The sequence below is a fragment of the Falco cherrug genome, chromosome 6 (genome assembly GCF_023634085.1).
Source record: "Falco cherrug isolate bFalChe1 chromosome 6, bFalChe1.pri, whole genome shotgun sequence".
Taxonomy (NCBI): domain Eukaryota; kingdom Metazoa; phylum Chordata; class Aves; order Falconiformes; family Falconidae; genus Falco; species Falco cherrug.
The window spans coordinates 9,180,785-9,205,483 of record NC_073702.1 but is presented as its reverse complement, the minus strand read 5'-3'; the positions used below and the strand labels follow the sequence as shown (position 1 = coordinate 9,205,483).

At 38.1% G+C, this 24,699-nt stretch overlaps 1 protein-coding gene across 4 annotated transcripts in view; it reads right to left on the bottom strand.

Annotated features, from left to right (window-relative positions):
• Positions 1-24,699, bottom strand: part of PHIP (pleckstrin homology domain interacting protein) — a 119,316-nt gene that overhangs the window by 45,019 nt on the left and 49,598 nt on the right. For 3 of the 4 annotated variants that reach the window (XM_055714372.1, XM_055714373.1, XM_055714375.1), the window contains 4 exons: positions 10,174-10,302; positions 4,898-5,123; positions 1,748-1,885; positions 500-683 (listed from right to left, as the gene is read on the bottom strand). In XM_055714372.1, the coding sequence (XP_055570347.1) occupies positions 500-683; positions 1,748-1,885; positions 4,898-5,123; positions 10,174-10,302 (677 nt within the window). The remainder of the gene's footprint in view (positions 1-499; positions 684-1,747; positions 1,886-4,897; positions 5,124-10,173; positions 10,303-24,699) is intronic. The other variant, XM_055714374.1, reaches the window with a different exon arrangement.

Genomic DNA, 24,699 nt, shown 5'->3' with positions numbered 1-24,699 from the left:
TCTTATTTCAGAAAGCTGGAGGAGTTAATGTTTGATTGTGGCTAGTAGGGTTTTTTGACTTATGGATGTAAATATTCATCACAGGAGTCAATTACTGAACAAAATAAAGTTCCAGTTTGGAAATCAAAATTCATCTCAGGTACCTAATAGATTAGGTCAGTGTCCCAGCCATAAAAGGCCATATAATGGCAAGAACAAATGGACTTAAAACACACTGTAACTCTTATCCTGCAAGCCAGAAAACACTGAGGCAGCTAGATCCCATTGCATATACAAGTCAAATGGTCAGGTTTTATTCACAATACTTCTGTAATTCCAAGATTTTTCAAGTTACATGCAAACAGCTGATTTCAAACTGAAACTGATATTTACAAGAAATTGAGACCACAGTATAGATAAATACCACACAAATAGTTCTATGACAGTATAAATTCCAAACCAGTTCAATTTAAATAAGTTCACCAAACTAAAATTCACTGTAAACTTGGCCTATGTTTACCTGGCCACACCAGAAGACAGTTCAGGCACTACAACTCTTCGACTCCAAGCCACAAGGTCCCGTTCAGTGGCTATTTCACTTCTTGGTGCGTTGCTATGCATCTGACGCACACCTTCAATTTGTCCACTACGTCTTAATCCTATATTTGGTGGTGAATGTACTTCTGAGGTAGAACTTACAGATCCTAAAAAGTCAAAAAGTAGTATTTGTACTTGATCTGAAATTCTAAGGGAACCATTCAAAAAGAAGAACTCAAAATGAAAGGAAACTAAGAAAAAAAAATTTACTTAACCTATTACTTCAAAAGAAATCAAATATTAACTGAATTTAACTACTCCAGCAGCTTCTGTAGTCACCACAACACACACTTAAACAGCTACTGGGATGCAGTACTGTTTAAAAATTCACATTGAAAAAGAGCAGATGTATCAACAATCTGAAGTGAAGCAAATGTTTCACTGGTTTGCTTTTCTTTAAAAATGCATTTGAAAATATTTATGCGAAGCTGACTTGCTGCTGCATTCCAGATCCGTATTATAAAACAGTGAGCAATCTCACTGAACCAGTGTATTCCTTGAACAGTCTTCTACCTTGAAAAAAAGTGAAGCCACAACACTGGAAATTGGGAATCCAAGCTGTGAAATTTACAGACAAGAACCTGAAATGGTCAAAAGATTAAGAACCTGAAACGGTCAAAAGATTAAAAAACCCAAACAAACCAAAGCAAACCCACACACACTCAACAGCTTTCAAACACCTACACCGTAGCAAAATTTCAACATTTTTCCACATCTTTCCACATACAAACTATTCTTGCTTACCCAGGTGGATTTGCAACCATGACTTTTTAAGTGTTGAAAGCTACTGTGTAATCTAGAACAAGATACTGAAATAGCTGGACTGAGAAATAAGCAACTCCTTCCTCTTTTCTTCCTCCCATTTCCTCATTTGACACAATTCAGATTTCAACCAAACAGATGGCCAACTGCAGACTAAACAGTAGGGCAGTTAGTTCTAAGGGAACACAGTTGCTACAAGTTCCCTGACTGAGCAGACAATAACTTTAATAGATAAATTTGTAATGTCAAGAATCCTGAGATTTCGCAGAAAGATAAAGAGATGAGAAAGCTCTATTATGTTCTGTAGTTTCACATCTCCTTTTTAATAGTTCAACAAAATGCACAAATCATGCACAACAATGTGAGTTTTCCAAGTCTTGGCTACAATGCCCATTGCCCAGTAACCTACCTCTGCTTATCCGGGTGGTACTACTGGTTCCTGCCTCCCCAGAACGTCTCTGGTCCTGCTCTTGCTGAAGTCTTTGAATCATGCTATCCAACGGACTGATCTCTTGATTTGCTTGTTGGCTAAGAACTTGATTCAATCCTGTGAAGTGAAATATACAAGAGAACAACACACAAACGTTGATTTGAAGAATCAGATGTTACAAAGAGTTCACTGAAGTTTTAGCTTTGAAATTTAAAAATACAGCATAAACACATGTGTAAGCATGGGCTAATGCATATTTTTGTAACAGCCGTTTTTTAAACAGGATTTTTTCTTCTTAATATCTTGAGAGCATTGTATTCGCTGGAGCAGGGTCAAGATGATTACACGTCACTCCTAATAAAAGTTTACATTTGATTAAGTGTCGGCAAGTCACACAAGCATGATACAACTGCTGTTTGTCAGCTCAGTCAATGTAAATTGTTCAAATGCATGCTTAGCCTGCCCCAAATACATTACAAAATACTTTAGCATAAGCGCCAACAGAAGAACTACATCAAGAAGGTCTAACTGAATTAGAAAAGCATTATCTATACTGAAGAACACTAAGCAGCAAAAATGCTTGATGGAGCTCCATGTAGGCATCAAGATGACAAAGGTTAAGTAATGCTAATTTTCTTTGGTATGTAAAACAGCCAAGAAACCCCCTCTGGGTAGGTCTCTTGAACGAAAGACAGGAAATAGTTCTCACCGAAGTGACTGTAAGGTGACAGTGTTTCTGTGCAGCACGCAAAATACACAGCATGTAAGCATGAGCAACACAAAACCTCTTTTCATACTCACAATGGTCACAAAAAATTAAGAGATGTATGGAGAAAAAGGCAAGGGTTACAGGACTGGTTTGAAAAAGAAGTCAGGTACCTCCACATGGAATAGTTAGATGGTGGAGTGGTGGGAAGCTCTGATCAAGAGAAGCAGAACTTGCAAAACTTTGTAACGAGGGATGACAATGTTCAAAGAAACAAGCTACAGAAATAATTTTTCCAGCATGATTCCAAAGAGATATCACAGTATAAACTGCACTTTGCAAGATCAAAGAGAAGATATTACAGTAATTGTGCTATGAAATGAAGAGCTTTGATTATGTGGCTAGACAGAAGCAGCTCTCTTAATAGATGATGGCATGCAGAAAGAGCATAAAAGATTTAAGATAGTGCTCTCAGGGTTTCAAGGTTATTGTAGTCAAAGTCAACTTCGCTAAAGCAGCAGAAGCTTCAAATCATGGTATGAGCTCTGGTATAACCACAGCTGGATGTTTTCTGACTCATGTAGTGAGACAGTCCAGATTTGTTTGGTGACCTCACGAGCAGACATACTGCCTACTGAAAACAATGAGAAATACTACAAATAACCCAAGAATGATCTTAAATAAGGAGATTGCTACCTAAACAAAATGAATGGGGTTTTATGTATCTAGATTGTGACATTTTGCCTTGGCAAGTAAGAGCAAGATTTTTAAACAATGAAATAATAAAGACACTGGTATGTATTTGATTTTTGCAAAATATCTGGTTTAAAGGAGCTTCATGTACACCTAAGCAGTAAACCAAGCATGACTATCTGTATTTCCCCTACTCTTATAAGCCCCTACAGAAAACTTGACAAAAAATAAACTGTCAGTTCTCTGAGGGAGATCTATCAAATCCCACAATAAAGTTTCAGAAAGAAATGGAGCTTCCTTAGTGGAAGGGAACACAAATACATGACCACAGTTTAGCTCTGCATAAGACTGAATATATTGTTCCTAAACTGTAAAGAGGTAGAAAAATATCTTCCCTCTATAATCTCTCTGGCTCTCTGCCAGCCTGGTTGATGGCTTCCTGCTATTAAACAAAATGCTATGGACATCATCTTCCTACAGGTAATCATGTGTCATGCAGCCACACCATTAAACTAAATATTGTTGGGTCTGTGTGCAGAGTCTGACTTGTTGCAAGATATTATATTGGAGAATATGTCCAGGACATTTTCTAATTTGGAGAATTTCATAATGTCATAGATCCATGCTGTAACTGCAACAACAAAGTAAAATCGCATCCTTCCTTGGAAACTGAATTTAGCTTCAAGCCACTAGCTAGAAAGTTAAAGATAAAGCACAGTATACATTCACCAGAAAGATTTTTCTTCTTCCTACAGTTCCTTCTCAGGTAGCATTTCTTCCTACAATTTTGGAGGAAATATAGAAATGCTCCTTACAAATTATTGTGTAAGTATTTGGTGGCTGATAATCCTCAGGTCTACAAATGAGGATAAAGAGATCTACTGGTAACTGCACTGTCAGTTAACCCTATTGGAACATCTGACACATCACAGGCTTAAGTATGGCGTACGTATAAGCTACCGTTCACAGGCACAGTCGGTTTTTCCCGGTTTTCAAGAATATCCAAATACTTAACAATGCTTATCTTGAAATCATTTAAAGCTACTATCACCAGTCACTGTTTGCTCATTTATACTAATACTGAACTAGTGACACAAAACAAGTAGGCATCGTTTTTACACCCCCACCCACGGTGGGCCACATCCAGGCAGCTCCCAACAGCCTACCATTAGCCCAACATACGCACATTCCTCCCATGTTGTAAGCATGGAGAACACAACTTTCAAGGAACTTCCTAGATTTTGCATCCTCAGCAACTCTTTAGAGTTCTCTAATCAAACTATCAAAGCTTAAGCTGAATGACTGCTTTCACTTAAATAGGAAGAGGATTTTGCATGTTCCAGGCGTCCTCCCATTTTGCTCTTCTTGTAGGTATTACACGTTCCAAGTGATCTGTGGAAGAACAGTCTGTTTCCTAGGTTTTCTGAAGTAGGAAGTCTCACTCCAAAGAGATCACCCGAAAGCTCACTCAGCATCATACACTGTTCCAATAATTAAATGAGCTCCAAGCCAACTGGTATTGTTGCACCAACTAGTACTAATTTGGTCAATGACAATACTGTTAAGTGAAAACGTCACAATCAATCAGTGCCAAGGACATCCCAATTCTTCCACACTACATGAACTACTATGCCCAGAAATGAAGAAAAAGGACGAAGCAAGAGGGAAAGTGTAGAACACCTGGAAGTAACTAGATAGGCTACTGTGTAGTGAAGTGAAATTTTCCATACCTGAAGATGTCACTCCCATCTGAGGAATAAGCTGTTCCTCCCTGCAGTTCTCACGACCAGGAACTAGTCTTTGATACCTTGCAGGATGAGGGTTGCCATCCACATCAACCAAAAATGGGGGAGGCATAAGGTGTGGAGCCTGCTGTGTCTGTTCATCCAGGACAAAGTTGTTGGCATCACGGATAAGGGGCCGATAATCACTATGAAAGAACATCTGATCTGCTATCTGTAAACAAAGTTATTTTGTAATTTTTTTAAGAACCTATTACAAAAAAGCATACAGAAGATAACTGCCAAAAGTACTTTTAACAATGTTACTTGTGGTCACTTTTGCAAAAACAAGGTTATAAAGTGATCTGTTTACCTCAGTTTAATGGGGAAAATTTAATGACTATGATTTTTTTTTTTTCCCCAGTACTACTTTTCTTTATTATAGCGCAAGGAGAATAATCCACATGTTTGAGGGTCGGGAGCATTTAAAGACCAGGGGAATAGGGCAATATTTAATTACTTGCAGACATTTGACCAAACACAGCATGGGCTTATTAAATAATTCACAAATTTTCTTCTATACTCTGAATATATTAATATATATTCTGGTAACAAAAACTGTGTCACAGACTTATGAGCTATGGGTGCAGGAACAAGAGGAGTAGAAAATATTTATCGCAGAATGTTATTGCCAAATGTTTTAACAGCAGCAGCCAAACTTATATATTCCTATTACAATGCTAGATACATGAAAAAGTTCCAGTAGATAAAATAAAGCTGATCTAAAGTTGAATTCTTCAGGCTTAAAGTTGTCTTTATTATTTCAGTCCACCTGCTCGTAATTTATTCTAGATGACTTTCCACAGACGCTCAAGACTGAGGATTTCCTTTATCCAAAAAGTACGTGAAAGGGCTTAAGTTCCATCTCTCACTGGCACATGCACCTCAGTGTCATGCAATCAGAAAGGTACTGAACCGCAAGGCAAAAAAGAGAAAGAGAACCAAAGACAAGCTGACATGACTACTACACATCCCAACACTACCTACTTACTGGCAAGCAAACCCTTTGGCAGCTCATCTACTCAGTTTAACTTTGAACTGAAAATATAGTCATAAAATCATCATTCATGCAAATTAGATTTCCAGTGCAATATAAAAACAATTAAACAACTAACTCAAGGCATAGATATCTCCAAAAAGTCTTGTCTTAGGTGTTAAGAGACAGGTATCAGGAGCACGGACAGAGGAATGCCCAAGTTGTAGAATTTACATTTCTGAAGAGCATGCTCTAACATGACCAATCCGTAACATAGTTTGCAGTAACTTGTGATGCAGAAATCAGTAAGGCAGAGGTTATACCACCTACTCAGAGGCCTGGGCTCTCAGTGACAAAGGTCTCCTGTCCTGGACGTGAGAAGAATAGGAAGGAAAGATGACAGCAAACATCTATCAATTACAATATCACAAAGTGCCTACATGCGGCCACATGAGGTAGATAATTTTTTTTTTAAAAAAAATACTAGGTAACATGGTATCTGTACCACAGAAAAATTCAGAGAAGTAACAACTGCAAGAAATTGGAAAGATGCATGGAAAGATGCAATAGCAATGATTTAACTCCAGGGATTCAAGTGGTTACCCTTACGAAGTATGTATGGACAAGGTCACGTCCCACTGCAGTAAGAAACCCCGACTGGGTAAAGTCTTGTTGCCAGATTCTCTGTTAAGAGAGGCTGAATGAGAAAGATAAAAGTACTTTCGTGTGTCTGAATGACAGAATCAACACCTGTTCAGCAACTTTGACCCTTCAGCTCAAATAGCTCAAAATGATAAAGGCATAGGTCCTAGAAGGACTTAAAATTTTCCCTAGAATCGTAACAGTAGAGTGTCCAGTACTTTCTTTCACCTAGTGTCAATTTTCCTATTAAGTATTTCTCACACTAAGAAGATATTTCAACAGCATGATCATACAGACTCTGAGTTTTAATGTGCTGTGATTTGGTTGTATGGTTTTGTCTGCATCCCAGGTTTTGTAAGCAAAGGGAACATCTGAAAATTCTTTTTGAGATTCACTGACCTCTACCAGAATAGTCTCTGGTGCAGTATCATGATGGAGTGTGCAATTACCCTTTTTGTACTCTGTACTGCAATCAGACGTGGTAGAGAGAATAAACAACAATTTTCTACTCCACAAGGGAGGAATGGCATTTCGTGGAAAACCCAGGCTCAGACCAGCTCTCAGATACAAGACTGGAATGTCCCTACTGGAACCTGGGGGTAGCAGCCTTGTCCTCAGGCTACTGCAAGTCCTGAGAAAAATCAGAAGATTAGATGTTTCAAAGAACCTTAAATGGTTATGTTCAGTAGACACCCAGTTACAAGTAGTAACAACCAGACCTACTTCTTGATATACTATTAGAGATCAGTTTCATGACAACAAGAAGATACGACACCACCATGAAGATGTGAGTCCTCTGAACACATGGCTTCACAAACCCAGCCGGCAAAAGCTGTCCACAGGATCTGAGCTCTACAAATAACACTCTCCTTCAGTAACTACACTGCACATTCAAAATCCTCAGTTTCTCCGAAGGGGCACACCTACACAAATGCAGAGATTTTTCCCCACTACTGCACTAATCCACCACACAAGAGCTGTGAACTTGCAACAAAGAGCTGTGGTTTGGGCAGTTCTCAGGGACAAAAGCCTTTGCAAACTCAGAGATCTGGTCCAATCTAAGAAATACAATCAACAGAAAGGTACCCTCACGCTTTAGGACAGTTAGGCATTCCTGGACAAGTTTCCACCTAAGCATGAACTTCTGAAATGCACAAGCACTGTTGACAGTGAGCTCAGCTCATCTCCAATGGTCTTCACACACACAGAAATTTCAGCTGAGCTTGGCTCAAGGCCCCCTTAACTGGGTCAAATAACAAAGGAGCCCTAAAAAAGCAGCAAATGTAGTCTTCCCCCACACACACTGAAGAATTACTTCAGAAAAACATTTATCATCAAAAAAAGAAAGAAAGAAAAAAAAAAGAAAACAAACCAAACACACCCCATCACCTTCATTGTGGCCAAGATCACACTGGGGAAAGAAAAGCCTGCCCAGTGGTTCCAGTCAAGCAGGAAATACAGATACTACCTGAACAAAACATGCAAACCATACACGTGGAAAACCAAGAGCTTGCTCTCTCAGCACATCTAACACCATCTCAAGCTGTAATCATTGTCCTGACTGCAATTCACAAATACAGCAATACAGGACAGGTTACCATACCCCTTTTTCCTGTACAAGTAATTCCCTGAGACAGATGGAAACCACTTTAAAGCCAAAAAACTGCAGCTCCTACCAGAGCATATTCTCGCAAGGTGTCTGAAAATAAACCCAAGTATTAGGGCAGTGGTGGTGGGGAAGGACAGAAAAAAAGAACACCTATTCTCCAGCACCTACCTACCTACCTACCTGTAGTTACATTCTTCTATAGATCAGGTCAGACAAAAATAAAAGAAGAGATGGAACCAGACAAGAAAGAGATCAGAAACTTCCAGACTGAGTTTTCTGAGAGCTGAAGACTGAGATTAAAGAGGTAACAAATGCAAATCCTAATTGCTCCCATTTCTTCTATGGTCAAGAATGCCAAGATTACCACTGGCACAGTAACTGCTGGAGAGGATCATTTTAAATCACCCAGTAAGTGACTAATTTTAAACATAATCTTTTCTCAGAGGCTGCAGCAACAATCCCAAGAGAACAAAGGGTCTGTAGTTTTCATTCTTCAAACAGATCTAATCCTTCACAAGGTAAATTATCAAATGGCAGCGTATAAGAAACTCCTGGTGTATCACAGTAAAGAGGGGAAGGCTCAACATTTCTGAGTGGCAGAGGTCTATACACTTCCAAAATGACTGGAGAAATAAAACCTGGATTAATCAATGGACACAGTGAGAAAAATGTTTCTATTACAAAAGACTTTAAGGTCTGGAATACTAAAAAACTCTGAAAGACAAAGACCTTTAAAATTATCTAATAATCCTGGTTTTCCTTGTTGCGGTGCCTCTGCTCATTTGTTTTCTTTGGAATGAAAGGGGAAATGCACAGCTAGCAATAGCTGCAGGACAGCAACAGCAGCCAAATACCAAGTACTTCAAATCATAGTTGAGAGACAAGGAGAAAAATATAATCCTCAATATGCAAATACTGCTGTAACTAGCATCAAAAAAAGAGCTGGAAGACTAAAAAAAAAAAAATATTTAAACTCCTTTTGCTCTCCCTCCTTCAGGACCCTCTGTGTTGCTATTTGCCAAAATGCTTTCAAGACCAGCTTGAGTCCAAAGATCCAAAGCAGGAGGCAAGATCCAGAAGCCAGCACTTCACCAATAAACTTCCAGTATCAGCTAATAGAAGCAGAAAAGAAAATCCTGGAGAAGATATGTCTGCTTAAGTCTTAGAAAGAGGGAGAAGAGACACACCACACCTCCTGCCTCGGTGGTAAAAGAACTAGGACCTTGTGGGCACTCCAAACCTGATAACCTGTATAGTTCATAGGGCATGTTCCTCCACAGAGAACAAACATAACACCACATATCTATACACTCATGAGGGTCTGTGGCAAGACAACCATGCTTAGAATACATAACGTAGACTATGACATTAGAATAAAGATGTAATATTTTAATCACCCAATATTGGTGGAACATTGCTGTGTAAGCACCACAGCATCCGTGACAGGAGAACTTCATTAGCAGACATAAAATCGTACCACTAGAACATACAGTACATTTGTTGCAAATGTCTCCCAGACTATGCATTGTTTAAAAGCAGATAGCAGGAATTAGGTTTTATTACACCTCTCCCACTCTTTTTTTGGTCTTAGTCAGAAACCAGAAAAAATTTTAAACCAAAATGTTTAACTCTTGTTTCAGTTCCACTGCAGTTTATTCACATTATTCATGTGGACCCATTAGTAGACACTTTCAGCCTTGTCACTTAAGAAAATAGACAGTGACTGGGTAACTTTTTAAATGTTTTGGGTGCTTTGTTTTGTTTTTCTTAAGGTTGTTTTTAACTTCCCATTTAGACAGTACCTTAATAGCATGTTTCCATAGTTTAAAACAATACAGTGAAAGTAAGCTCAATGTCAACAACAAGAATCTGAGACATTTCATATTAATGGCTCAATATTGTGTTAAGACACACCCTCTTGAAATGAAGCTCTGAAGGAAAGTTTGCATGAATGCATTCAACACAGACAAACATTTTGATTTTCATCTTGCACTGTACCTTGTCATATTTGCTACTGGAACCAAAGCCAAAAATCAGAAGGTGACCGTGAGAATCAGTACATGCAAAATGCTGTCCATCAGGAGAGCACTTGCAGTCAAAAACTGCACCATGTCCTTGTCCTTCAATCTGAAATACATCAACATACAAAATAATTAAGTTACCAGAAATAAATAAATTTCAATTATGATTCTCAAAACTGTGGTGCTGATGTTGAAATTTATTGTAAAATCTGTAAGACAGTATACTGCTAGATGGAAGTTACTTTAAAACAGTTTACTTTTTAGCTATTCACTTCTCAGTGAATTTTGTAATAATGCTCATGAAAGATGCCAAATTGATAGTAGAAACTGACAGACTTTATCCACAAAGCAGGCACAGTATAGGAAGTGAAAATAAAAGCTTCCCCTTGAACGACCTGCTAATGAGCCTAACCAGAGAGCTGGGTCCAGTTCAGGGCTTAGTCACTACACCCTTTCAATCCTCTGCCTTTTTGCTAAGCTAGCCCAGTAGCATTGGCTGCTGTGGTGTTTCAGAACACCTGCCTGCTAGAAAACGCACTGACATAAGGCAACCCACATTACACAACTTAGCAACTGCCTGTTTCTGTAATTCCTACTCCTAATTTATTGGAGTGGGGGAGGTGTAGATTTGTGTAAAAACTCCACTTTTTAAAGGAGAACTGCAAAGATTTTAAAAAAGGAATTTTTACCTGATACTCATTTTCTGTTTTCCAGTTCCATTAAGCCAGAACAAATGGGTTTTTGTTTTTCCCTGCAACCTGTCAATCAAGCAGAGGTGACCAATCACCACTCTGAATTTTCACGTCTTCAGCACCTCTTCAGAAAGCCCCTTTCTATTCTCCCCAGCAAAGCACTTTTGCATTTTCTTTAAAGAGACACCAAACAAAATTCTTCCCCTAGCTGTGGCAGGCCTATATACCGCCAGAAAAAACAATGGTATTCAGCCTGCAGACAGTAGCACTATGCACTTCTGCAGCACCTTCCAGAGGCCATCAGCATTATTTTAAAATGTTAACGAACCAAGCCTCAAAAAAACTGTGAAGTAGGTACTGTTCTCACTATCTTACAGGCTGAGCCAAAGGCAAGAAATCTAAATCTTTTGCCCACGGTCTTACAACACACCCGCACCCCTGCACACACCCCCCAGTGGTAGAGGCTGCTACACCTATTACCATGCTCTCAGGTATTTGATAAAGGTCTTTCTTACTGCAAGTACTTTCCATAAAAGTCAAATGAGTTTCTGGGTTAGCAAAAGAGGAACATAAACGAATCCAAGTTTTATGTTCTATTTTGACCATCACTCCAGAAGAAATGAACAGAAGCATCCTATAGAAAGAGATGGAAAATAAAAACAGAGCTTCAAGCGAGTGGCACTAACATCACAACAGCTAGGAATGCAGAATTAATTTTGGCTAAGCAAGATCCAACAACCAAGGCAAAGTTACAACTTTGTGCTGCTTTTTTTAATGTAGAAGGCTCACCGTATTAAAGGGAGACAGTTTGGGGAGGTAGGTGGAAAGGGGAAGGAAATTCAGCCCAAGAATAAGCTTTGCAGATGTGTAATAAAAACCTGGAAAAGGAGTATTTACACAGAGATTTCTAGTCCCTTTCCCTTTTTCCAACAAAGGAAACATTAAAGTATCAAGCTTCCTAACATCCAAGTCCTTCATAAATAGAATTTCTGGGTTCTACTAGACCCTAAGATTTGAAGACTTTTTGTTTTACAAGGAAAACAAGCCATGTCGTAGGAAGAACTATTTGCTAACCATGGCGAGAGGGGAAAAAAATGAACAGAAGGAAAAAAATTAAGACTAATAAGATGATGGTTTTTTTTAATCTTTCCCAGCAAGAAATGGTTTGGATGGACTATTTTTAAGAATCCCCTGGGAATTACAAGGGTCAGTTGGATGACACTCCCTTCTTATGTAAAGGAAACAAATAGTGATTGATTATTCAGTGATTAATGCGGTGCAAATAGTTTTACTCTGTAAGTGGCCAGAAACTGGTCTAGAAAATGCTTTTGGAAAGGACAGCAATGAGGCCTTTTACTACAGCCCCTCAAGTCCTACATACAATTACTAGGAAATAAAGATCCTTAATATTCTAAGAACAAAAATTACTGTTGGGGATAAGCTTCCAAAATATAATTACTATTACAAATTAAAGAGCAAAGCCTGCCAGAGTGTGCTATACCCAGTAGACTTTTTCTTTAAACAAAAATATTTTGGGATTAATGAATGACACTTTACAATGGAATTTCTTCAATAATAAAGCTAACACTGAGGAGTTGGTCATTTGGAACAGAAACTTAAGATGCAAAAGGGGAAGCGGCAGTAAATCCGTGAAGCGTAACTTCAGAAAACTAGATAAAGGACTTGAGCAAGAAGGAAGCTGCTTTCCCCACCCCATCCCTTTTAAATCGAAGATGCAAGAAATATATGAAGACCGTACCCCAAAGAAGATAAAATGGTTACTTTGTCTGGAACCTTCCCCTGCTGAATAATGGGATACCAATGGTGAAGAGACATTCACGAGAACAGAAAAGGTACTGGTCAATTAAGAGCTGTCCCAACAAAGGGCCGCAAAGAGTGAACATACTAAGACACTGCTGGTAGCAAAGCAAGTAGCAAGGATTCTTTGACCACAAACAGGGAAGAACCAGTGATGCTATACAATGAGGACTAAGTTAAGATTACTTTCAGCCTCAACCCCAAGAATTAAGCTATTTGCCCATATTTTCACTAGCAAGGGAACAGGTGGACATTGTACATCACAAAGGGAGGAATGTTGATAAAACAGAATGAAAAAGGGAAGTTACTCTTTTCCTCTCAGTTTTGAAGACAGCTTATTGTTCTCCCCCAAACCAGGGAGAACAGAGCTGTGAAACTAGTACACAAAGTAACATGTCTTAGATCCATACAAAAACAGAGTAGTACCACCTACAGAGAGAGAACTAAATAGTAAGCCTTTCTGACCTGTTCTCAATAGGTAGCGTAAAAGACTTAAACCCTAGTTTTTAAGAAAAGTAAAGGACACGGGAGAGAAAAAAAAAAAGGGGGTGGGGGTGGGAAATCAAGTAAAATGAAAACTAATCAAGAGTAGAGAGTACCAGACAAACTCAGCAACTTTCCTCAGTAAAGTAACTGTTTTTTTTATACCAAGAAAATAATAGTTCATTCAAACTAGCTAGATTTCATAGCCATGACATGGCACGGAAAACAGTTCAAATGGAACAGACTGTGATTACTAGGAGAAAATGCAGAGTAGGTACACTTGCTAAGCGGAGGATTAACAGTTACTGGTTTGGGGAAGACATACAGAGTTAAAAGGATGTTACCAGTGAAGTTCCTCAAGCCAGGCCTTTCTGTTAGTGACATCAGGGAAAAAAAAAAAAAAAAGAGCCCATTGATGAAATGAACATTAGGAAATCATCCACTGAAAACAGATTTGGAACACAGCACAAATTATATTGACTGAAGCAATTAAAAGCCAACAGGATGAAATGCAATAGCCCGTGAATCTAGTAAGATTATTAGAAAAAACTTACTAACACACTTACTGCCAGAAAAAATAATGGAACTCAAGTCTACACACAGTAACACTGTGCATTTCTATCACGCCTTCCAACACAAGTTGTCAGCACTGTTTAAAAAGACAATGAACTAAGTCTCTACTAGCCTGAGGTAGGTAACATTCTCTCTCATCCTTCACATTAAGGGACTGAGGCATTAGTTGCAAACACAGGAAGAAAGATCACTGTGTATTCATTGCAATGTGTCACATGTAATGCAACAACAACAACAAAAACTATAATCCTAAAATATACCAGAAGTTTATCCAGAAGAGAAAGAGAAAGCACATACATGCTAGGCAAACAGACAACAGTAAGAACAAACTCTTCCAAAGCAATACACGTATTTTTTGCTTCCCACCTTCAAGATAAGTAAATGCTAACTGGAACAGCTAACAGAGAAATGTTTCCACTCATCATCATAATGGAAAACCTAAGAACTCTGGTTCTTCACATGGACACTAAGGGAAGAGGACTACTTTGCACACCTATACAGAAAAGACCTTTAGCAGGAAGAGAACTACTTTACTTTTAAATGCATAGGGACAAACAAAAATTAGTTACAAGCAACATTCAAGTCTGAAAACTAAAATTTAATGCTATCAATCACAACAATGGTATGCTAGAACAACCTTCTAAAACTAGCAAAAAAGCAAAGTTAATTAGCTGTTACTACAACATTTAACCTTTTTCACAAGTGAGGAAACTACATCATAGCTGCTTAAATCAGTCTCCAAGTATTCTGAAATTCCTTTGCAGGTTTATGTTCTCCTTTGCTTTAAGGAACAATCTCCAATGACAGCCTGCTTCCATGGTAAGTCAAAAAATATCTACAGACCTTCTGCAAAGTTAGAAGGGGTTGCTGCAGATTTGTAGGAGTGGAAAGAACACTTGAATTTTTAAGCCAGTTTAAAAAAAAAAAGGAAAAAAAAATCAAAAGGGCTTCTACACTGCTTCCAGAACAGTAACAAAGGATCAAGTGGTGGGAAGAGGACAAGAAGTAATTACATTAAGAGTAAATACTAAAAATGTTTCTATCTTCTCACCACCCAAGTAAGTTATCCATTCAGGAATGTTGTACTTGCCTTGAAAAATAAACGTATCAATGAAAAGATCTGACAGATCACCCACCCTACAGATGCCTGAAGGCTATATAAAAAGCATTTACAGATTTTTTTTAAGATTTTTTTTTTCTTAATTAACAACCTGCGAACTCAGTACTTGGCCTACTAGAGCGTTATGCTGGCTTTGCTTTTCAGGATCTGCTCTTCTATACTATTCAAAGGCGGAACCTCTCAAAAATTTCAAAAACATTTCAGTAGGGCTACACACTGACTGATTAAAAAATAACACCTCTATAATCTTATTCTAAGTCATTCTGTATTCAGATGACTACAAAACCTGATCTAAAAATACAATCCCATACGATCCCAGCAAAACTGTAAGTCTCTTCAGACTTTATTAAACGCCACAACATAAGAAATAAAAGTTTTTAAATCTTTAGTTAATACTGGAGATGACAATACTTTGTCCATATGAGCAATCAGTATGCCTTTTGGACTTTAGTCAAAAAAAAAATCACCTCATATGGCAGAAAATCCATGCACAGAGCATTCTGCTGATCTGTCCTAGACTGAGTCTGATCTTCCATGTACTTCTTACAGGGATTCCAATTTTTTGTCATGTCATTAAAACTAATCAAGTAGTTGCCAACAAAGATCTAGGTAAGCCATGCAGGTTTATTGATTAACAAAAAGAAAATAATGTTTTAAGCAATATGGTATCAATGTTTTAAGCAATATGATAATGCCGTTAGAGCTTCAGAGTTTGTAAGTTTGCATTGGAAACAGAAGTAGCATTAGAAAGTAAGGAACTGCATCACACACATCAGTGAAAGACCTGACCTCTGAAAATGGGGCAAGAAAAACATTAAGATACACAGACATAAGGAGGCATCAGCATAGGAATTGCCTGTAATGAAGTGTCCAGTCAAAGGTAAAAATTAAGGCCAGAGTAAACAACCAGCTCTCTGAAGGAGCAGGAGAACACAGAAAAATCCCGACTACAACTTAGTAGCCTCTGCTTGATTGACAATTTGCAGGAAGAAACCCTTTTGACCTGAATCAGTTGATGCTGTGACACTGACAGTAAATTCTAAGCAAAATAAGGACTAAACTGTACTAAAAAACATTCAAACAGTTATTAACAAGGGATGTGTGTCCCCAAATTCATAAAACCTAGACATCATTGCCATTACAAAATACATTACTACTATAACCTCCATGGGGATTCCCAATTTTTCTCACTGATTTACATAAAAACCTAAGATGTAGGAAGAGGGCAGAGAGACGGGGCAAGGAAACAACCAATATCACCGCATCCAGGTGGTCCGATTCTTGAACTGCAGTGCAGACTCTCCATTAACTTCAAGTAGGGTCACCATTACACTGTACAATTTCCACTGTAGAAATCAGGAAAATTCTTACGCGCTGCCTGAAGTTGACCTTTTTATGGTCAAGTTTTGTATATGACAATTTTAGTCACCGCTTATGCTAATTGCTTCAAATAAATCTACAATATATCCAAGGCTCACAAACCTAAGACAGTGTTTCTATAAAAAAATTTTTCAAGAGATACATTGTCAGAAAGTTGTGTGAAATGTCTAAGCTTGAAAGAGGACCATGCAATGCAACGACCACATACCCTATAAAAATAAATAAGGGCCCACGTGGAAAAAAAGGCATAGAACCAGGAATAGTACCAGATAAGTTTTACATTAATGAGACAAGCAGCTAGCTACAAGACTTGGGGACATAACAAGCAGTTTCAGCAATCTTGTCCTTATATCTCAATGACTACGTGGCTTGAACTTTCAACCTTAACATCAACATGTGGGTTTTGAGTTGTTTGCTTTTTTGTTTGGCGGTTTTGGTGCTTTTTCTAACATAAAACATGTATCATCATTTACACAGATTAACTAGTATTTGGCTATGAAAAGGCATATATTCACCATGGTAACTTCACACAGCGAATGTAAAAAAAATAGTATGAAAATATCTACTTGCTTCAAGCTTTCTCACTGGATGTGTGACAGGTTTTTTATTTCAAAAACAAGCTTAACGTTTTAAATGTAACTACTGCTTTGTTGTGATACATATCACTACATTTCCAAGAAGCATAACCTGTTTCATTAAGACACCTATTTGAAATAGCAGCAGTGCTTTAGAGCTATACAACTATAACCATACCAGAAGAGGGTGACCTTACAAGGTAGGTTAGTATCTGCTTCTTGACTCTCTCTGCTACTCCGTTTGGTTTTCAAAGACAATCAAATGAAATAAAGGAATTTCAGAGAGCGCCTTCAAAACAAGCCTATCACATCCACTTTTTGTATCCTCAGCCCAAGGCTTCTCAAGAAAGAAGCAACCTGAAAAAGAAAACTAAGGACCGAAAAGAGTCACTTTTTTTTTCTTTACTATAGGCACCCTTGTAAGAGCTTGGGTCTGAACTTTTAAGACTGGTCAGAATACCAAGAGACCAAAAAATAAGTTTGTGAGTATTCACAAACACATTCTATTCTTTTGATCACATGAAAGCATTACGTGCTTTTTCACTGTATGAAAAGTCGTAACACAGACTAATGAAAGTTACTGCAGCAGAGTAAGTAAATAAGGTTTTAATGATCATCACATGATCCTTCCAACACATCTTTTCTTCTGCCTAGTTCTTCTAGTGGAAACGTAGAAATATGGTCATGCTGTAATCCTTGAAGTCTGAAAAGCAGATGCTGGACTCTATCTTCTCAAGTACAGAGACAGAGATCTTTCAGTGAAGTAAAATTTTTGTTCTTCAGAATACCTAGACATAACCACTACAGCTTTTCAAAAATGACTGTTAATCTTCATTTTCATGACTGCCTTGCTTCAGGTACCTAATACAGATAGATGTACAGAGATCTAAAATTAAGGAAATCTAAAATTAACTGATAACAAATTTTAAAGTAACAATATATAGTCCTTTCTCCAAAAATAAAGTAAGACTGAGAAAAGCATCATATGTGCTTGAAAACGACGTAAACAAGCTGTGGTATTTCTTCCCTTTTCAGATATTTTCTCTTTAATTTGTGGTTAAAATTAAGTTGTTTGCTAAGTAGCTGGTCTCAACTCTTGCTAAGAAATTCTGGCCAGCTTTGTCAAGTACAGTTCTGCATTTTTATATTTCAGATAAAAGCCCTGTCCCATCAATTTTGAAAATTCATTAGAGGAGCCAACCCAAGCTCCTGGTCAAGTTAGTAAGACAGTGTAAGACATTCAATGCTGTGCAAAAGAAGTCATCAATTCTACAGCTAAAACGTTTGCAATTTGATTAACATTTTTACCCTCCTGCAAGGCTACAAGTTTGGGATTTTTTTTTCTTTTGAAGATTATTAACTTCTGCAGTATTTTGCTAAGTCCAACCAAGAATACATAAGCAAAAGATCAGCCCACAGGTTTGTTAGCTACACTGTTAAAATAGCTTATGCCTGCTGGTACTATACATTCAACAACACTTTATACTCAAGGACTTCGAAAAGTTTTTCAATATAAAAAACTTTACAATTGCTGTTCTCCTGTTAAGGTTTACATTTAAGTTTTGATGTCCAATATAATTTTGCACATATTGCAATCTGATGCAGTATAATGCTAAGCCAAAAAAACTTCATCTTGCTGAAAAGTTCCTTAACTATTTACATAAGGTTCCAGGTAAGATGTCCTTTAATCTCTGAACTCCAAAAAGTTTTGTCCCTGTTTTTCTTTTAGCTGTCACAAATTTTCTTTAGAAGAAAAAAGAACAAAAAAGGAAATATGACTTTGTTTATGCAGTGAAATCCAGACTTGATCTTAGAATCTTAAGTAATTTGCTTCTGGGCTGACAATTTTAAATTAAGTTGGACAAAATCACGTAATACTAAATTCTTATTTAAGTTGCAACTGCAGACCTTTAAATTATTAGAAAATTGACGCTTTTCAATTCAGCTGCTTACACTGTACCTGTTTGAATGTATGGTTTTTAAAACAGATGGAAGAAACCAGGCTCATGACACTAGCTAAATCTTTTAAAAAGCTACTTAACATTTTGTGAAATAAACAGAGAAGTGTTTAAGTTCTTAGTGCATTTACAAATTCATATTTATATTCATATTTTAAAAGTTCACATTTAAGGTCTACGTTTCATCATCTGTTGCTAATTAACTAGCATATTGGAAAGAACACATGCAAGTTACAAGCTTCCTAGTTCTGGATACCATGCTTATTTACATAAACTGTAAGTAATGTATTTTACATGACAGTGTGGGACTATTCATCATGAGCTTCCAAGTGTCTAGAACTAAAGCAAACAGGTAGGATTCTGGTACAGAGATCTAAATGAAAATATGCCTCAGTTTAAAAAAAAAAAATAATAAAAAAAAAATCACAGTTTTTTTCTAGTACACCTGAAAATCTGTAAGAAGCCTCATCCTACCTTACAGCAAGCAACTATCAAAGCAAACAGCTATCAAAGATGATGTTGTCCTTCCAGGTCACAATGAAAAAGCATGTCTTAGCCCCAGGATGAGAGTTTTTTTAAAAAAACAAGTGAAGAAATGAAACCATACCCCGTAACTTCTCCAACACCAATGCAACAGGCAGGCCAGCTTCTCCTTCAGGCTTTGCAGACTTTTTAAAGGTGCTTTATGGGGTTTTGGTTTTCTCTTTTTTTCTGATGGTTCCATAAAAGCGGGACAGAGGGCTTAAGAACAATACACACCAATTCAAGCAGTAACAGTTACACTGCTATCAGAAATCATCCATTATTTTTGAAGTACCAATCTGGTTTCCAGGGCAAGCAACATTTACTCAGTGACACAGATGAGAACAATGGTGTTTCTGAAAGAGATTAAAGCTTTTCCTTCACAAAGGTAACACAGTTGTCATTTCAAAGGAAGATGAAGGTGGGAGAGGAGGAGAACAGGTTTGGTGAGGAATTTTTTTTTTCTTCCTCCCCCTCCAAAAGAATCAGAGGGTTGCTTCAAATCACTAGTTTACAGAGCTTGAGTTGTAAAGAATTTCTGAAATATGCTCATGGTATTTCTATATGCTCTGATGAAATGTGCTTTGGCATTTAGGAAAAGACTCATCATCAAATTCACAACTGCTGGAGATATATAATGTGACCTTTAAGCGTCAAAGGCTTAGGTGGCTTAGCCTTTCAGCAAGTCAGATAAAGTCACAAAGGTAGGAGGATTTTGAGGTATTCAGATCTGTGAATTTAATACAAGATCGTAAAAACATTCTTTTTGTATCAGTATTTCAAAGCATTCTTCAGAATATGATGAAAGGACTAAGGCCACCTTTGCACTGAGTTCAAAGTGGGCTCCAGAACTGCCACCCACCCACAGCATGTTGAAAAGAATGCTGCAGTGCGTGACAGTGCTCTGAAAGGCTGTCTTAGCACTAAGGTAACGTCACAAATGAACTCTTCACAACCACTAGGAGGAACACACTAAGATTACAAGTAAGCAGAAGTCTGACCTTAACAGGCATTCAGGCACACAGGAGACCCCTGAAGCGCATGAATCCCGTCAGACCTAAGAAAGCCTAATCCTGGCTACAGCAAAGCCTGACTTTCAAAAGATGCAACTTGCAATTGACAGTCAATCCGGTAAAACTTAAGAGCAACACCTAGTTGTGAAAGATCTATTGTTCTTCGTTTTCTTTGGGTTTGTTTTTTTTTTTTTAAATCTGTCGACCAGAACCATTTTTTTCTTTAAAGGCATCAGTATTCCTACTTGATTAATTTCTACATTACAGAAGAATTTCTTAAATGCCGTACAGGCTAGTCTTTATCAACTAATACACAAGCCTCCCAGTGCAACAACTTCAATGTCTACTTATAAAATCTGCTGAGTCAGGTATCAGATTCAGGCAAAGCAGTTACATTCAAAGATACACTACAAAAATCCAATATTCTACAGTGACAAAGATTGTAAAAATGCTTGTTCTCCCCTGGTCTTTCATTCTTACTACTGTAGTACAGTCTTCATACTTTCAATGGCATACTTTTAAGAAAACGAAGTCACTGTATGTTCCTGCAACTGTTCATAAAGCTATGCTGTAAACCAGAAGAGAGAGAGTGCACACACAGAGCTACAGGCCTGTACATATCCTGAAATCTTTTAGGAAACTTTTTAAAATTTTCTTCTACAGGGCAGCAACATTCATACTGCAACATTAGCTTTACCACAGGAGAAATCTATACTCTTAAGGCTCCAGGCAGCATGCCTTTTGCAGTCTGAATCAGCAGAGCTCAGCCATATGAGGCACTACTCAAAGGAAAGCATGATTAAAATAAACTACCTAAGTCCTGAAAATAAAAATCAACGGCAGCACCATTATACCACAAACATGTTTGGGGTCAGACCTGAGGAACACCAGTAGTTAATGTCCAAATTGCAACACAACAAAAAACCAATCACCAATCCAAGCCAAACCCCATGCATCCACCTAACATTACCAGACACCTCCTTTTTGATCTGCAAGATTCTCAAGTGTCTGTATTTTTCTTTTACCCTTCAAACATTCTCAGAATTGAGAAACTTCTGCTTAAAGCCTACAGGAACCATAAGTGTAAGGCTAAGCTGCAGCACATACCATCCAAGCGTCAATGCTGGCATTCCTAACAAACCAAGTGTCAGGTCATTAAGTAGAAACGTTGTGAGAACACCTGAAAGAAAACAGATCCTATGACAACAACTGAGTGGGGTACAGTCTTATAACCTAAGAAAGTACTAATTCTGCAAGTTCAAGAGCTTGCCTGAAGCTTGAAACCCAAGGTCATTTCTACAACTTTCTGATTTACCTAAAACATTATTTCCATACCCAAGAAAACCAGCCTAGCACGAGAGCCTAAAACCATAGGATACAGATGCATGCCTCTTCACAGTGGCATAACTTCATGAGAAAGTTGGGGAAAGGTCCTGTCTAAACATTTATAGCTAGGATGCCCTCCTGGTTAAGCGGCAGATGTTGAACTGAACACCTCGCCACTGAGGGAAGAACAGAATCTAGGTCTTGTATTCCCAGCTCAATATTAGTTAAAGCAATCCCAAAAGATAAGCTCCACCTGCTCCTGAGTTGTCCTTTTAGGAAAGCAGGGACCAACCTCAGTTACAAAGTGCCTTACCACACAAGGGATGCAGACTGCAAAGCCTCATTGCAGCTTTGAGTAAGAAACTGCATTTCAAATATATCTCTATGTACATTATCATACAGTGGCTTTCACTGGACAGCCCACCAGGTTTTTTCCCTGGATCACCCACTAAGACACTTTAATCTCATACACTGCTCAGTAAATTGAGGATTTAGTAGGATACTGCATTCTATGTTGGAAACTAAGGACTTTGGTCCCCAATAACTGAGGTGTCACAACAGCCAAGTCCTTTGGTGAATCTAGGCCCTGCGTAATGAACCACAATTTAAACATTTACAAGGGTTTGTGCCATCTTTCTGTAGCAAAACCGCTATTTTTGTGAAATATGTAAGATCTGAAACAGTTGGCTGCAGCAACCAGGTTTATTACCCTGTTTCTTCAGAAGTTTGCTAAACGCTTATTTGTACCTGGGAAACACAGCATGTGAAACTGCCCTGGTATTACAACACCAAAGCCACAACCTCACTGATTCCTTGAGAAAACAGATACAAAAATACACTGAAAACATTTTTTCATTAGCAGCTGTGTAAAGACAGGACTGGCAGGGATATTACACAAAACAAATACCTTTATTTGCACATGCAATTTAAAACCATGTAAAGACTTATTTGCTGCATCTCAAAACTGCCTAAAAAGCTTTAACCCTCTCACACTCTTGATAGTTCTGTGGCACATTTCACCCTCTGGGGTAGTGAGTCTAGCTGACTCTAGTCACTGAATTCAGTCACTAAACACAAACCAGTTCTGAATGCCCATGAACTCAGACACTGAGATATGCAATACTTACAGGACCAGATCAAATGAAGTGAAGACTCCAGGTGAAAACATGAAATATATACAATATATACCTACTTACTGAGATTAAGCCCATGTGTGTAGACAGTCACTTACGGGACTAAGTTTACTATTGATTATAAAGACCAAAATCTGGCACACAGACCAAAGATGCTTCAAATTTTGACTGTGCCAACCGATTTAATAGTAAATCTTAAGTTTAAAAACATGGGAGAGAATGTTCTACAGGACCACCAGAGTCTTCTAGTGGCACCTATCTGTAACCAGCAAGGCACAAATAAACCGATTCCTCTATTTACATTAAATACATACCAAAAAGTGTATTTGGTTACTACAGCTTGGCAATTTCACATTCACTGACTGGATTAAAGGAATTAAGTTGCAAACTGACTGACACTGTTTGCATCTCTCAAAATATGTATGTGTGTGTGTGTACATATTTGATTTTTTTTTTATGCTGACAACAAAGGAATTGGGGGGGCAGGGGGGAATAACTTAAAGATAACCAACTCTACCTTACAGATTGGCCACAAGGCTTTAGATGTACCAAGCACTGCATCTAGGATGGAAATACCTGACTGGACTATTATTAAGCTAAGAGTCGTCTAAGATTTTGCTAATTCAACCAACAACCCCAAGGTCTGCTATTTTTTTAAGAAGCTTTTGTTACAACAAAGTCATCCACTGCTAGTTCTGGTACCATAGACACTGTTTTGTCAGACAACAACAGCAGGAGGCTCTTGAATGGTAAAGCACACCTGTCATGTCATTCAACTCTCAGGTTTGGTTCCTCCAGATGATGTTTTCTGTCTGATCCAAAAGAACCCAATCTGTAAACATTTCCCCATCCACTGAATACAAATACTGTTTTTCAGAAGTATGAGATGACATGTTAAGCAAGTCAATGAAGGTAACAGCAGTTACCAGAATTTAATAGTAGCTAACCTAATGATGTTCCCAGTTGATATGCCAGTTAGGAAACTGGGAGAAGACTAGCTCTGTATGTATTCATGCCCTCCCATAGTAAACCAGAACACTTAACATTTGCAGCTGTGCAGAGGTGCCTACGCCATCAACTCTCATGGTCTAGAAGCATCTCCCCCCACCTCCCCTCAAGTCATTTAAGAAAACTTGTAATTTCCACCCATGTCATTTGAAGCATCAGACATCGAAGACTGGCTGGTGAAATATTCAGAGACTGTAGAGAGATGCCTCTCTTGCATACCTGGCTCATGACTTATTCATTGGTTTGAGACAAACTGATTGCCAGATTTACAATTCTCCTCACCTCACACAGCAGGCAGACTTTCTCACATTTTTCTAGCATGAAACACTAGCTGCTGAGATCTTCTGTCTACACATTTCTCTGACTCCAAAGATCTTAAAAAATGTGATTTTTACCCTTTTTAGGTGTTTGTGTTGCCTTGCGCTCTTGAAATAAATATTTAAGTCTTTCAGGGGGCTGCCTGACATCACAGGCATCCATAGTTGAGATTCTGATAGCCCTTAAATGGACTTGCCTTAAAAAGAGCAGATGAGCTCAGTCTCTTCTGACCTTAAATTCCATGAAAACTATCAAACATCCATAGTAAGTAGGACTGGCAAAGACAACCTAACCATGCAAGCAGAACATACACCTCAACTGGTACAGTGAATAGCACTGTGTGACAAAGATTTGTACTCATAGCCCCAAGATGATTGTCTCAGATTCTTCGTAAGTTCAGTTACAGAAATCAATGCAGAGGGAACAATACAGAACCTACGTCAGTGCTGAAGGAATCTAGGCTGCTCTCTTCCCCCATTAAGCTTGCCATAATTTCCTCAGAGACTTTATGAGCTGTATGGTACACTGCACATCTCAAAATCCATCTTTAGGTTCAGAGTGACCTTTCTGGCTTGACTTCATTT